Source organism: Plenodomus lingam, assembly GCF_022343315.1.
Source record: "Plenodomus lingam strain CAN1 chromosome Unknown contig_1, whole genome shotgun sequence".
NCBI classification, from domain to species: domain Eukaryota; kingdom Fungi; phylum Ascomycota; class Dothideomycetes; order Pleosporales; family Leptosphaeriaceae; genus Plenodomus; species Plenodomus lingam.
The window spans coordinates 609,109-622,664 of NW_027093927.1; the positions used below are offsets into that span (position 1 = coordinate 609,109).

General features: G+C 51.6%; 7 protein-coding genes across 7 annotated transcripts; 3 read left to right on the forward strand and 4 right to left on the reverse strand.

The window, feature by feature from the left end:
• Window positions 1–486: 486 nt before the first annotated feature.
• Window positions 487–2,208, forward strand: IAQ61_000184 (uncharacterized protein; the record flags this gene model as incomplete). The annotated part of the gene is made up of 4 exons (XM_066094563.1): window positions 487–690; window positions 746–1,019; window positions 1,070–1,880; window positions 1,953–2,208. The coding sequence occupies 4 exons, from the start codon at window positions 487–489 to the stop codon at window positions 2,101–2,103; spliced, it is 1,440 nt and encodes a 479-aa protein (XP_065955416.1). The 3' UTR covers window positions 2,104–2,208.
• A 1,367-nt stretch (window positions 2,209–3,575) lies between these two features.
• Window positions 3,576–4,055, forward strand: IAQ61_000185 (uncharacterized protein; the record flags this gene model as incomplete). Its single annotated transcript, XM_003835299.2, has 1 exon — window positions 3,576–4,055. The coding sequence occupies one exon, from the start codon at window positions 3,576–3,578 to the stop codon at window positions 4,053–4,055; it is 480 nt and encodes a 159-aa protein (XP_003835347.2).
• A 505-nt stretch (window positions 4,056–4,560) lies between these two features.
• Window positions 4,561–5,448, reverse strand: IAQ61_000186 (uncharacterized protein; the record flags this gene model as incomplete). The annotated part of the gene is made up of 1 exon (XM_003835300.2): window positions 4,561–5,448. The coding sequence occupies one exon, from the start codon at window positions 5,446–5,448 to the stop codon at window positions 4,561–4,563; it is 888 nt and encodes a 295-aa protein (XP_003835348.2).
• A 950-nt stretch (window positions 5,449–6,398) lies between these two features.
• On the reverse strand, window positions 6,399–9,728 carry IAQ61_000187 (uncharacterized protein). Its single transcript, XM_003835301.2, has 6 exons — window positions 9,002–9,728; window positions 8,751–8,899; window positions 8,222–8,689; window positions 7,714–8,149; window positions 7,274–7,660; window positions 6,399–7,141 (listed from the first exon to the last, which is right to left on the reverse strand). The coding sequence occupies exons 1-6, from the start codon at window positions 9,039–9,041 to the stop codon at window positions 6,840–6,842; spliced, it is 1,782 nt and encodes a 593-aa protein (XP_003835349.2). The 5' UTR covers window positions 9,042–9,728; the 3' UTR covers window positions 6,399–6,839.
• A 438-nt stretch (window positions 9,729–10,166) lies between these two features.
• SPN2 (Septin Spn2) lies at window positions 10,167–11,378 on the reverse strand (the record flags this gene model as incomplete). The annotated part of the gene is made up of 4 exons (XM_066094564.1): window positions 10,167–10,402; window positions 10,458–10,554; window positions 10,610–11,172; window positions 11,249–11,378. 4 exons carry the CDS (start codon window positions 11,376–11,378, stop codon window positions 10,167–10,169), a joined length of 1,026 nt encoding a protein of 341 aa, XP_065955417.1.
• A 451-nt stretch (window positions 11,379–11,829) lies between these two features.
• Window positions 11,830–12,425, forward strand: IAQ61_000189 (mitochondrial 54S ribosomal protein bL32m; the record flags this gene model as incomplete). The annotated part of the gene is made up of 2 exons (XM_003835303.1): window positions 11,830–12,193; window positions 12,247–12,425. The coding sequence occupies 2 exons, from the start codon at window positions 11,830–11,832 to the stop codon at window positions 12,423–12,425; spliced, it is 543 nt and encodes a 180-aa protein (XP_003835351.1).
• Window positions 12,426–12,760: 335 nt separating this feature from the next.
• Window positions 12,761–13,387, reverse strand: IAQ61_000190 (uncharacterized protein; the record flags this gene model as incomplete). The annotated part of the gene is made up of 1 exon (XM_003835304.1): window positions 12,761–13,387. One exon carries the CDS (start codon window positions 13,385–13,387, stop codon window positions 12,761–12,763), a length of 627 nt encoding a protein of 208 aa, XP_003835352.1.
• Window positions 13,388–13,556: the final 169 nt, after the last annotated feature.

Here is a 13,556-nt window from a genome sequence, read left to right on the forward strand (position 1 = left end):
GAGCTGCGAGAGGGTCTTACATGTATCTATGTATTGTATACACAGATCTAGTGTGGGGCCCAACCTTCAAAGGGTCAGTGCACCCGGGGTTAGCCCACGGACGGCATAGAAGACGCTTCGCCCAACCGGGTTAGACGTTCAAGCCACCCGAACCCTGATGAGGTTCTTTCTAACCGCAGTGGAGTGATGTTGTCGACGAAGACAATAGTCTATCCCTACACTCTTACTTGCAGCAACAGCTCATGTCGGACATCACATCTAGATCAGTCTACGTCTTTCATAACAGCAGATGTGATTGGCAAACAAGTCAGGGGAAATGCTCCATATATCGGAGGACCGACCCTATTTTCTTCCCGAGAGCCAGGCCAATTCCTTTGCGCTTATCAAGCAACTATAGCGACAAATCGCGTACCGATGCAAGTTAAAATGAAAAGCTGAGCCGCTGATTATCCTGAACGCTGCCCATTGCCTCCCCCGTTGTGCATCATGAAGTTTCTCTCACTTCTCTCCTTCGTCACCGCGGTGTCTGCACTAGTTGTACGACAAGATACTGTTGCTGCAGATCTGAAGAAGCTCGTGTCTACACCATCTTCCGTCTCTGTGGAGATCCGAGCACGATGGAGTGATTACAACGCACCACTACCGGCTGTGGTCGTGTCAGTCCAGGCCGAGAAGGATATCGCGGCTATCGTCAGTCTACAAGTCCAACGACTAAAGCGTAGACGATTGAATTGACATGGCACAGGTCAAATACTGCACAAAGGCTGGCATCCCCTTTCTCGCACAGAATGGAGGTGTTGGATGGGCAAAGACTTTTAATCTGGGACAGTGGGGTGTCCTCATTGACATTGCTGCTCTCAACATGGTCACTGTCGCCGCAGACAAGAAAACCGCGACGATTGGTGGGGGTGCATCAGTCAGCGAAGTCGTTGCAGCAGCTAACGCTGCTGGCGCGTTGGTCATCACTGGTAACTGTAACTGCGTCGGTGCTCTGGGTGCCCTGCTCGGCGGCGGCTATGGTATGCCACTATCATCCGCGTTCAAGTTCACCAAACTGATACAGACACAGGCAACCTCATGGGCGAAGTCGGTTTCGGCGTCGACAACATCATCTCAATGCGAGTGATCCTATCAGACGGACGCATTGTCACTGCCTCACAAACATCCCATCCTGACCTTTACTGGGCCCTCCGAGGCGCAGGACCAAACTTTGGAATCGTAGTCTCAGCCACTGTTAAAGCATTGCCTGCAAATGACGAAGACCGCACCGCATGGATCAACAACCTCTTCTTCTCACCCGACAAACTACCCCAAGTTGCCCAGGCAGTCGAAGACCTCAAGCTCACCCCCCAACAGCGCGTATACTTGGTCCTGACTACGAGCGGTCCGCCACTCAATGAACCCGCCATCCTCGTCACTGGCTTCCTCCGCAAAGGCAACGAAGAATCCGGCCGCAAAGCTTTTGCCCCCTTCTACGAACTCGGGCCCCTCTCCGAATCCAGCGAGGTAACTCCATACCCGCGCTGGCAGGAATCCAATGACGGCTTTTGTGTCCGCGGCGGCCGCAAACCAACATACAGTTCCACCATCACCGGCATGTCTGCGAACAAGTGGCCAGAGATCTGGGAGCTATACAAGGGCTTCCAGGCCAAGGGGCCCAACAGCTCGATCCTCATCGAGCGCTACAATCTCACTCATGCCATGTCGGTCCCCGTTGGCTCCGCAGCCATGAACGAGGATCTTCGCCGCAACGGCGCGTTCTCTCAGGCCGTTGTCATCGCATGGTACGACGATGCGAGCATGGATGCCGAGGCCGAGGCCTTTGGAAGTAAAGTAAGAAGTCTGTGGACGAGGAGTAACAACCCACGCAACGACCCCACGTAAGTCTTCCCCACCCCCCACCAACCCCTCCTTCTTCCTCTCTACAGACTTGACAAACTAACCAACCCCAGATACCCCAACTTTGCCCACGGCGACGAAACTCAAACCGCAATCTACGGATCCAGTCTCCCGAAACTCAAGACGCTGAAGTCCAAGTACGACCCCATCGGTGCGTTTGGGCAGTGGTTCCCCATCACACCGGCGGCCCGTCGCTTCTGGTAATTTTAGGGAAAGACCTTGATGTCCTTGGTCTAGTCAGGTAATCTAATTGTAAATAGTGTAAATAGCGAATATCTAGACAGGAGGGGGTTGAGTCTAATCACTGGGAGCGTCATCTTTACAATGATGTTCCCTCTACAAGTTGATAGAAAATGTGTTACTATCGCCGTGCAACTGCTTTTCAATACCTCGTTGCAAGCATGTAAGATTTGCGTGGTTTTACAGCTTTGCATATGATTCGGGAGTGATTATACACTTTCATCGCAGCTAATCCATTCCTCCTTTCTCTCTCTCCCGCGAACATATATTAATACTTTGAGAAATCTTGGCAAAAAACCTATCATACGTAACTTGATGCCTTTACATTTATAGTAATTATGATAATCACTACAGTACAAAACCGGTTTACAGTAGCCACATTCATCTAAAGTAGACTATATCTTACGATTGATCCCGGACTATACGATGTTAGTGAAATGTGTTTCGCGCCTTCCTTGATTTCTATGTTATCACAACTACCACCTGGCGACTGGAACAAAGGCCATATATCACATAATATTTCGAATATGCGTCCTTATTTCACCAGAGACACGAAGCTTCAGCTTCCCGGAGTCACGAAAGTCTGGCATCCGCTTCAGATAGATTACTTGGAGCTTCAGATGGGATAAAAACTTGGCTCGAATGTCTACGAAGCCACGTGCCCTCAATTAAGCTCAACAATTGTAGCGAAATTTGCTCGATTCGATTGGGAGATACCACAATTCGATGCCGAAATCTCTGCATATCAATGGATCGAAAACCATCAAATCGGCCCTTAACAAGCATAATTTCCTCATCCACGATGGAAGAGCGACTCTGATCGATTTTGAGAATTCCACACGAAGCAACAGGGCGAAGGCTCTGGAGGAAGAGTTTTGGGCGCTACAAGAAGAGCTGCGGGATACTTCTAGGAGAGGAGGGAGGATAGTGGAAAGCGATGCAAACCCACTTCTTACCTGATCGCATCCGACGCCACGACTGAGAATTCTGGTTCGTACGGTGGGACCTTGCTTACCTAGAACATGGGGGAGTTGATCCATTATGCCCGTTGTTGAAAGTGTACAGCATGCTGTGTATGGCATGGGCGAGTCTCGGCGGAATGAGTGGGGAAGGAAAGGTGTGTAGAGCTGAGACTCCGTTCTGTCATGAGCTTGTACTAGCCTACTCTGAAATGGGTAGAGCAGAGATCTGGAGCGACTGATTTGACAGGGCTCGCTGGCAATATGACTGTGTGCCATCTACCCTTCCACATTATGACTAGCAATGACAGGCACAACCTCCTTTGATTGCGCGTTATGAGTCAAGATGGGTGAGTCCGCGATCAAACGTGAGCGTTTATAAAAGACGGGGAATATCTTCTTCGGTGTGTTTGCCATTCTACTTCCCCGCAAGCCACAACACTACTATAAAGTACCAACTCGAAATCATCCACGGCAATGTCATCCTCGGTACCCGAAGCGACTCCCGACCACCCCTCATCTGGGAGCAAGCCAACCGTCACGTTCAAAGAAGCAAAGTACGGCTTGATGAGATGCCACCTCCCCATGACCACGGAACCCATGCCCCCCGATAAATCCAGCCCCTGGACCGGCGAGCTCTGCCTAACGCTGCCTAAAACGGAGAAGTTCAAAAAACAGTTGATACACTACATGTTGAGCAAGAAAAACAGCCTTGAAAATGGCGAGGCCAAAAGTTTCAAAAGGGGTCTATATCTCTGCAGCAACACAAACAAGTCTCCTGATTACGGGTTTGGGTGTTTTTGGGGAGTTGATCCGTCGGACCCGGAGAAGTTTGTAATGTATTGGGTGGAGAGGTTGGATATTCCACCTGGTGAGGTAGAACCCGAGGGTCTTGCCGCAGAAGTAGAAAATTGGCGAGAGCTTTACTGGTCTAACCCAGGAGCTGAGGATGTGTAGATAGATACCTGACGAGCGCTTGCTCAGTGGTAGTAGCTGCTTTTTTGCAGTCTTGCGGGGTGGGGAAGTGGACGGTGCGGCAAGAATTGCGATAGGAATCTTAAGACGAGTATTGATTCCAAGCGATGTCTGATGTGAGAGCTTCAAAAGTTTGCTTGAAAACATGCAGCGAGTGGTTGTTGAGTGCTGTGCCAGGTCAGTACCAGGTCGGTGTGAATTGAAGCCGTGTCCTCGGGAATGGCAGTGTGAGACGATGTAATGTAGACGCGGAGTAATTGAGCGCGAGGTCACTGGAATGTCTTAAAGTAAGAGTTTGTGCGGAAGGAGGTGATGTGATAAAAGGCGTGGACACACATGCATGTATGTACACATTGGACAATTCGCGATGTAGAACTCTGGCTCATGCACGACCAGTGTCTTTCAGATTTTTTTTGCTTGTTGGCGCGGAGAGTCTCCAGGCTGGTAGGAGAGGATATGCAGTCTGGAAACCAAAACTTGGAACTCTTCAATTCTCCTCTTTCATCTTCTGAACGATGAAGCTCTGTTCCCCAAACTCCTTGGCAAATGCTGGTATCTTCTTCCTCGTCATCCAAACCGTCAGTATAGGAACCTTCCTGAGCTTCTTGGCCTTTGTATTCTCTTCCTTGTCGACATCCATACTCTCGAACGCTTCCTCCTCGCCATTATCGTCTTTCTCTTCCTCAGCAACTTCACTCCCCGTACCCTCTTTCTTTTCTTTGGGTTTCCACTCGACTTCTATACTCGACAATACAGTGTACATCCACCACGTCTGCACTTCCTCCCCACCACCCTGCCCCGTCACAGGCGCAACAACCCGCCTGACCATCTCCACAATCCCCACCAACTTCCCCGTCCCATCCCCTTGCGCACTGACAGCTATCATTGCATCCCCACCCCCATCTTTCAACGGCTTTGGTACTTCAATTCCTGCTTTGGGATCCTTGTACGCCCCCAGTAGCGTCTTCAATTTGTTAATTCCCGCTTTGATATTTTGGTTCTTGCTAAAGACTACAGGGACAACATTGGTGTTGATCTGGGCGGTGCGTATCCGCGCTTGTGTCTCAAGTACATCGAGGATCTCACGAGGAAGCAGTGTCCACGGCGTGTACAGTGCGGGGTGCAGGGTATGCGGTGGCTGGGGTCGAGGTCGAGGTCCGCGCTGATCATGCGTTTTGCGCTTTTTGCTGGGTTGCGTGACTTGGGTGATTTTCTGTGCGGGGAGGATTTGGTTGTTGGAGGGTCCAATGACGGGGAGTGTAGGGCCTTCACTGGAGTAAGGCGGCGTTGCTGTTACGACGGTGGTATTGGCGCGCCCGTCTGACGATGAGGTGAAGATTTGGCTCATGCGGGTTGATTTTGCCATCTTGATCATTGGGCAGCCATCTCAGTAGGAAGGAAAGGACTAGAGGAAATGCTGCATTTGTGTTGTTGTGTCGTTGCAAGTTCGTGATGAAGCTTGGTAGCTCGACACGAAAACGCGTCGGATTTAACATACCTGCACTGTCTAATCGCCGATCTTCCCCAGCTTCTCACCACCACCTCCAACTCCATCGACGTCAGTACAAACTACAAACTAGCATGATGTTTTGCTGATCAACCTCTCTACTTACAAGGCAGAGCACATGATCCTAGCATTACAAGTTGTAGTACCGAATATTGTATGCTATTGGAAATAAGGGTATCTCTACAGGTGGACACGCGCTGCAGGCTCCTGTCGTCGTAAGATCCTGTCAATTGCTGGCTTCTCGATGCCTATCGTGATCAGATCCATATATTGGGTATCATAAACACTAATATCTGTTTGTGCAGTACACCTACATTCCCAGCGCCAGTTACTATTCTGAAGAAGGTAGTTTCCGAGGAATGACCCGACGACCGAGTCTACTGAGTAGGGAAGTGAAATGATGGAGAATCAAATCAAGCGATCCTGTAGTTGCGAGAGTACTTCTTACACCTTGAAGAGTGTCCAGATCTTGTTGACAATTTAGCTAATCTGTCCAAGCATATCACTAGCCTCGCTAGGTATATCTCAATTAATTTCCAAAGCAGAGCAAAAACCCTGCTCTTTTCGCTCTTCCAACAACAACCTAGAAATTCCCATCCTCTGGAATCCGCGTGGCGGGCTGCTGGCATGAGTGTGACATCCTTCATCCCCATTTATAGCGGTACATTAGTCTCTGCGTACATGTCGAACACGTTCACTGCAAAAAATCTTCTCCCAAGAAAATTAATTTCCAATGAATCCCATATTCGTGCTGCAGATTGATGGTAAAATGCACAGCGTGGGCGCAGATCTGCTGAACACTGATACATTACCTCGTGAGAATGCCGAATTAACGTCCAGGACCAGTGGCATGGAACAGTAGCACCCAAACACCGAGACAGTGTAGTGAGTAGATTGTAATTGAGAAGGGAAAGGGAGGCCGGACTATCACATGTGATTCAGACTTCAAAATGTAGACCAGCAGGCCTTCAACCCCCGAGTCAAGTGTACACATAGCATCGACAAGTCATCCATGCATACACTCTCGCCATCTTTATTCCACTTAATCTCATGCTACTCCCGGCTACAGAGCACCCCAGCCCAGGCGAGCCAAAGTCAAGCCGTACATAGAACCAGAACCCTACCGCTCATTTCGCCAATGAATGCCTGAAAAGTATAAAAAACCGGGGGTTGAAAAGAAAGAAAGAAAGGAGATGAAGAAGAATCAACCAGAAGAAGAGAAAAAAAAAATCCCGTCTAACCGCCATCTCGTCACCTCCCTACTTCGCCCCCTCTCTCTCCAGCCTCGCTGCCGCCGAACTAGCCATGCTCTCCCGCCTACTTCCCAGTCCTCCGTGGGTCCCCTGTATCCCCTCGGCAGCCTCCCTCTCCAAAAAGTCCTGCCACAGCTCTGCCAGACTTTCCTTGTTGCTGGAGCTGCTGGCCATGAGCATGGGGTCTGTGGCTGCTGAGTGGAGGGAGGGGGTTGAGGGTGTGCGGCGAAAGGGGGTGAGTGGGATGCGGAGGCTTGCTGAGCTAGAGGATGTGCCTGGGCGGGCGAGACCGGCTTGCTCGCGCTGTTCTGGGGGTTGTGTTAGCGGATGGAACAAATTTGGGGGTGTCGGGGAGCTACAGGGAGATGGAAGTAGTGGGGATGGGTATGAAATGAAAAAAAGGACGGAAGAGACAGGCGCAAGGGAAAATATAAACATACCATCCGTCCACCCCAACAACGCACTAATCAACTGCAACGCCTCAAATTTCTTGGGATCACTCCGATCCAGCGACAAGAAATGCAAGAAGTAATTCGTGATAATCTGCCGATCCACATTATCCTCCGGACGACCCTTTTTCAAAATCCGCAACGCCTTGGTGAGATGTTCGTTGAGCGTGACGGCTTCATGGCGCAGCTTGCCAATGAGCAGGTTCTTCTCTTTGACTTCTTTTTCAAATGGCAGCGCGCGTTCGAGCTCCTTTTGCGTCGATACAAGGGCGGCTTCGGCGGCTTTTGAGGCTTCTTCTGCTGTCTGGACCTGCTTTCGGAGATCGTTGATCTGAGACTCGTACGTCTCGACCGATTTCTTGAGCTCGGCTTTTCGGACTGGAGAGTGTCAACACGTGGTGTTTTTAGCGGATTCAGGGGTCGTGACATACGGGACTGTACCTCCTGTAGCGCCTTTTGCAGGCCCTCAACAGCCTGGCTGTTAGTGTCTCTGTCTCTGGCAGCTCTCTCATATTCGTCCCGCAAGGTCTCGAGCTGTTCTCTGAGCTCTGCATCTTTCTCTGCGAGATTTTCACGCAATGATCGCTCGTTCATGGCAAGAACCTCCCAGTCTTGCATGGCTTGTCTTGCATTGTCAAACTCCTCTCTTGCATATGCTTTCCTTGCTATGAGCTCGTCGCGTTCTTTGATCCAGTTCTGCTGAGACAGAGTGGCTCTGCTCCGTAAGGACTCGATTTCAGATGCTTGTGCCTCCTTCTCTTGTCGCAGCTTTGCGAGCTCCTTCGTTAGCGTATTGTTGTTTTCCTGCAGTTCGCGATTCTGCTCTTCCAGGTCGGCAAGCTGCTGTTGGAATTCTTCAATTCTGGCCTGCGAACAGTCAGGAACACTGCACCTACACATCTCACTGTAGCCAGTTCAGAGTAACTGGGATCCACTTACCGCATCCGCCTTCAGACGATCGCCAAGACTCGTCTTGATAGTATTCACCCTTCCAAGCAGGTTCTTGTATTGTGTTTCAAAGTGTTCCTTGCCCTCATTCGCCTCGTCCAATTCCTCCCTCAACGCCTTGATCTCCTCCTCGTGCTTTGACTCTATCTCTTCTACATTCTTGGAGGCTGCACCCTGATGTTTACTTTGTATACTCTCCAGACACTTGCGTAGCTCTGTAACTTCCAGCCGTAATGCATCACGTTCCTTGGCTATAGCGTCCAGCCGCGCGCTCGTGTCGGAAGGAGGGGGTGGTGATGGTGCGAGACCTTGACCAGAGCGTGAGCGTGCTAGCCCCAGTGCGACTGCAGAGGATATGCTGTGACGTTGCGTACCATTTTTCTGTAATGTAGGCGATCGTGGGGGTTCTTCGTCGTCGACATCGTCTGTGTCGCGGCCCGTGGGCTGCGCAGGTATCGTCTGCGGTTATGATGTTAATTTATGCGCCATGCATTAACACAAGTCGTGCGGGCAGTCGTACATTTTGCTCTTCCTCCTCGTCTACATCGTCCTCGACATCCTCGGCTCCTTGCCTTGACTGATCGCCATTGACAACTGCATCCTCTGCCTTATTCACACTTCCACCACCTTTCTTCTTGTTCCTTCTCTTTTTCGACTTGGAAGGCGATCCTGAATCTTCCCGTCAGCCACATGATTCCCCTTCCCTCACCACCAACCCAAAGAGGTTGACACAGTTTCCCAGACACCTCCGGATGCTCAGCGCTCACCTACCACTCTGGTTCACTGGATCATTCGTTCCGGTCGCAGACATGACGAAAGTATTGCAATTCCCTCACAATGTTATAGGCGCATTCCGGAAAGCATAAAGAGGGTACTAACGGGGGACTTTTTGCAAGGGAGCGCTTCGTGGATGGTCTCCGATGTTGGCGAATCGTGGCCCGTTCTAATGTTAAGGTTGCTACTTGCGACCCACGCGGCTGGAAGTGGCGCTACATCACTAGCCACACCAGTCGGTGGACATGCTGAGTTAGTCAGTTTGGACCGCGGCATGCTGAGTTCCCACACGTTATGTGTCTAAAGACGCGTCAGATGCAGCGCGTTCATGTGTCTCCGAGTGGATTGCTGGCAGTTTCAGCGTCTAGGAGTGGCGCTGAAGTTCCATGGGAGCTTGGCTGCATTATCAGTGGAGTAGATCAGGAAATAATTCATGGGCGCGGGGTTCGACAGTCTCTCTGCATGCCTCATGCATCATTGCGCAACATAGTCACCCCAATTGCCTTGCCAACTCGATCATGATGATGATGATGAAGTACTATGACGTTATAAGCCAACAGTATACTCGGCCATGGCAAAGACATTGCTCGGCTGGCTGAGAAAGACTTGCTCTTTTACGCATATCTGGTAAGACCAAACAAGGATAGATCCAGCCACAACATTATCGAGCCTTCCCCAATGCACGCCTCGACGTGAATTATCTTCTGGAAATATAGAAATGTGGCCTGACATCAAACCACCACACTCTCAGAGTGGAAATGGAAAGAACGAGCACAACACAATCGAGGGAAGGAATTGGGGTTGAATTACTTGCTATCCTAGAAGAGGGTCCAGGCAGAGTGTTACCAGTACACCCAAGCGCACCTCTACCACCACACCGCGCTATGACAGAGGAGATCAAGAAGTCAAAAGAAAAGCTTAATCGTAACTAAAAAGGATATTGTGGAAAAGAAAGGTGTGTCGAGCGCACGACCTCCCGAAGCAACGCAGACGGCTTTTCGTGCTTAAGTAATGCACTGGTATCATTCTCCCTCCTTGCGCACCAAAGCGTCTTCTGCGCCTCGCCTTATGCAGCATCAATCATCGGCATGGGTCTCTCCATGCGTGGAGGAGGTCCTGGCTTTTGACCGATGCTGTCAACGCGGTTATGATTCGGCAAATCCTAGTAGCCGTTCATCGTCATGCGCTGGCTGTTCCTGCTAAGTTCGCGGTCGGCCGATGGGGAGATGGGGCGAGACGAGTGGCCACCAACGGCAGAGCTTTCCTTGAGAGCCAAAAGCTGCTTGGCGCGGAAGGACTCGTAATGGATCTGGGCAGTCGTCTCAATGAGGTCTTGCAAGTGGGTGCGGGTCAGGAAGTTGCGGAGGTAGACGAATTCGCAGTGGTTCTCATCCTCGACTATGCGCTGTTAGATCATGTGCTTCCACGACTAAACTCATTTGAACGGACTGACCATTGATGATGCCCCACTTGTTCTGACGACCGCGAACGTTCCTGCCGTTAACAACAACCGTCCTCTCGGAACCGACAACAGCGAAGGGAAGAAGCTCCTATGAGAGTAATCAGCAAAGGGTCGAGCATTCTTCAACAGAGGTGGGGGCTCACCTTGATGGCCTGCTTTGCAGCCACTTCCTCGCTATCATCCTCCTCGTTGTCGTAGGGGTACATGCGCAAGTTGTGGAACTGAAACTCCTCCTTTATCCGGTGCTTGAACTCGGCACGCTCCTCCAGGGTCAAGCTGTCGCTCTTCGCGATGACAGGCACCACATTGACAAACTCACTAAGCTTCTTGAGCACAACAATGTCAATCGGCTTGAGAGCGTGGCCAGATGGCTGGATGAAGAACAGGCAGCAGTGGATGCGTGTGTCCTGCAGGTACCTCTCACGCTGGGCGGTGAGCTCCTTGCGCAGGTAGGCACTGTGCTGGTCCTTGATGTACTTGACAATGGGGTCCCAGCAGCGCTCGTTGTTGATCAGGTCACCGTAGCCGGGGGTATCGACAATGTTGAGGCGCAGACGCACACCGTTTTCCTCGATGATGTGTGAGACGGGGTGGATGTTGGTGGTGCTGCGGACCTCCTCGTCGGGCTGGAAGCGACCCTTGCTGTCCATCAGGTGCGAGGCAAATAGGGTGTTGATGAGCGTCGACTTTCCAAGACCTGTTTGGCCTGAAGAACGCGCATGTTAGCAACCGTCGCGTCCACACGCAATGCTTGGTTCGTTTTCTTGGTAGCGGGTTCTTACCAACGCAGATGACATTGAACTGGAAGCCCCGCTTGATCGACTTTCTCTCAATCTGCTTGGTGATGCTGTCAAAACCGACATAGCTATCGGGGAAGATGGGCTGCGCTGGCGTCTGGTATGCGGCAGCCATTGCGTGTGAAAGGAGCCTCGTGGCAGATGTAGACTATGGCAAAAAGTGCAGTGGAGGAAGAGGGGCGGTTGGGCGTGCGAGGGAGCGAGGGGGGTTCGACGTTGGCTGTTTGGGGGAGTCTCGAGGGCAACTGGAAAGAATCAGGGTCGTTGCTGGCCGACCGACTTTCTCTCGTGGATGGAGATGCAGGCGCGGCAAAAGGGGGAGCCAGGACCAGGCCAGGGAAGCGAGAGCGAAAGCGCGCTAAAAGGGGCCGCTGAAGGTAAGGCGCGGCCTAGAGTAGTAAGCTTTTGGCTGCCAAACCTGGCTCTGCATTTTAGGTATCGATTGTTTCCCAACACCCATCATCGGGTCACGAGACGATCATCGCAGAAGACGCTCAGGGTCGCACACGGGCTGAGAGCCCATTCACCGTCGACACTTCCAAGCAGACCAGTTGACAATCACCGCCATGGCCCTCGCCCGGCCACTGCCCCCGCTGTGGCAGACGCTCTTCCCAGCCCTCAATGCGCCCGTTCGACCCGCTCTACAACTGCAATTGCCCTTCCTGCAGCGCCTTACACAGCCCCTTGGCGCCCTATCCACACCATTCGGCGCCCTTGCGATGCCCTCCCTCTCGCTGCCCGCAATACCGTCCCTCGCCGATGTATGGGATGGCATCCTAAACGCAGTACCAAAAAAGAAGACGTCATACCGCAAGAAGCGCCAACGGTTTCTGGCTGGCAAGGGCCTCAAGGATGTCACAGCACTGAACAGGTGTTCAGGATGCGGGCGAGTCAAGCGAATGCACATTCTGTGCCCGTACTGTGTAGATGGTATGCCGTCTTTGCGTGTGCGCTATACGTTGGTCTGGACTAACAGTGCACAGCAATCAAGACCAGCATATTCGGCCAGCTCCAATGGTCTTTCCGCCGACCCACCGAAAAGCAGGCTAAGCAGATGAGGCGCGAGAAGCTGATAGAGAAACGAAGGTACCGCGGCCTGGACCCCGATCCACGCAAGGAGAAGGAGGAGCAGATTGTAAAGCACACCGGATGGAAGAGATGAGCTGGCCTTGCAATGGGGATACGGACACGATGAGAAATTACGAGTCGGTGGAGCAACAGGGCCCATATTGCCGATACGTAAAAAGCTGAAACACAAGCCTGGTGGGCTTTTGTACGAGTTATATGTGAGGAAGAAGTGAGAGAAGGAGACGAATTCCACTGCATCCATTGGAATCGCAACGTCAGAAACTTGGACAATGCAGAATCATTCAAGAACTGTTCTTTACTTGCGAACTCGTACTTGTTATGTTCATCAATCGCCATCCCCTTGTCCAGAATCTTCGACTGTTCTCCATTCCAATACACTACTGTAGCATGAACACACACAACCCCCCATCATCGCGCCAATCTCGACCCAGCAAAATCCTCCATACTATCATCCCCCTTCTTCACCCTCCTCCCACCCTCCCCAGTCACTCTCACAGGCCCATCCTTGCCCATCCTCACTGGCGAAGCAGCCGAAGACTTGCCCCCAACTGCCGTCTCGCCCACAATACGTTCCACAACCTTTGCCTTCGCCCCGGCACGCTTAACCCTATCATCAAAGTCCGCGACAGCTTCCTCATTATTCGCCGTGTCGAACGTAGGCGGATCCGTAAGACTATGCAGTAACATGACATTATTCCTCAGTCTCGAATTCACTGGCAACTCCGGCAACTGACACGGCTTCGCAGTGGTGTCTTGGTCCGTAGTGCTCTGCGCAATCGGTGCTGCTTGTGGTGTTGTTTGTCGCAAATTTGGTAATCGTGATCCCCATACTATGCTCCGGCCGTGCAGGCTCCCTAATTCGGTGAACTTTTCGAATCCTTTTTCGAGACCGAAGATGCGGCCTTCTATGCGGCCGGCATGGGCGCCGTCGGAGGCACCAAGGGAGTAGGCGGTCGTGTAAAGAGTGTCTTCTAGGGTGAGGAGGGAGTCGAAGGGGTCTTCCTGTGGGGGTTGAGTGGTGGTGGAGGGAGCCATGTTGAGGGGCCTTTGCAGAAGGTCTGTGAACGCCGACTGAATGGACGAAACCCAGATCCAGGGAGTGGATGGTCTCAGCAGATTATGACTGTGTTTGAGTGGATGGATATAGTATATAGCAGATCTCTGGCTTCTTCTTTCCAAGTCAACTCTTTCAAATACGACTTGA

Coding starts and splice junctions, on each gene's coding strand:
- IAQ61_000187 (XM_003835301.2), bottom strand. CDS start 9,041: ATGTCTGCGACCGGAACGAATGATCCAGTGAACCAGAGTG. Junction 8,690..8,750: donor ACGAGGAGGAAGAGCAAAAT/GTACGACTGCCC, acceptor TCATAACCGCAG/ACGATACCTGCGCAGCCCAC. Junction 7,661..7,713: donor GCTACAGGAGGTACAGTCCC/GTATGTCACGAC, acceptor GACACTCTCCAG/TCCGAAAAGCCGAGCTCAAG.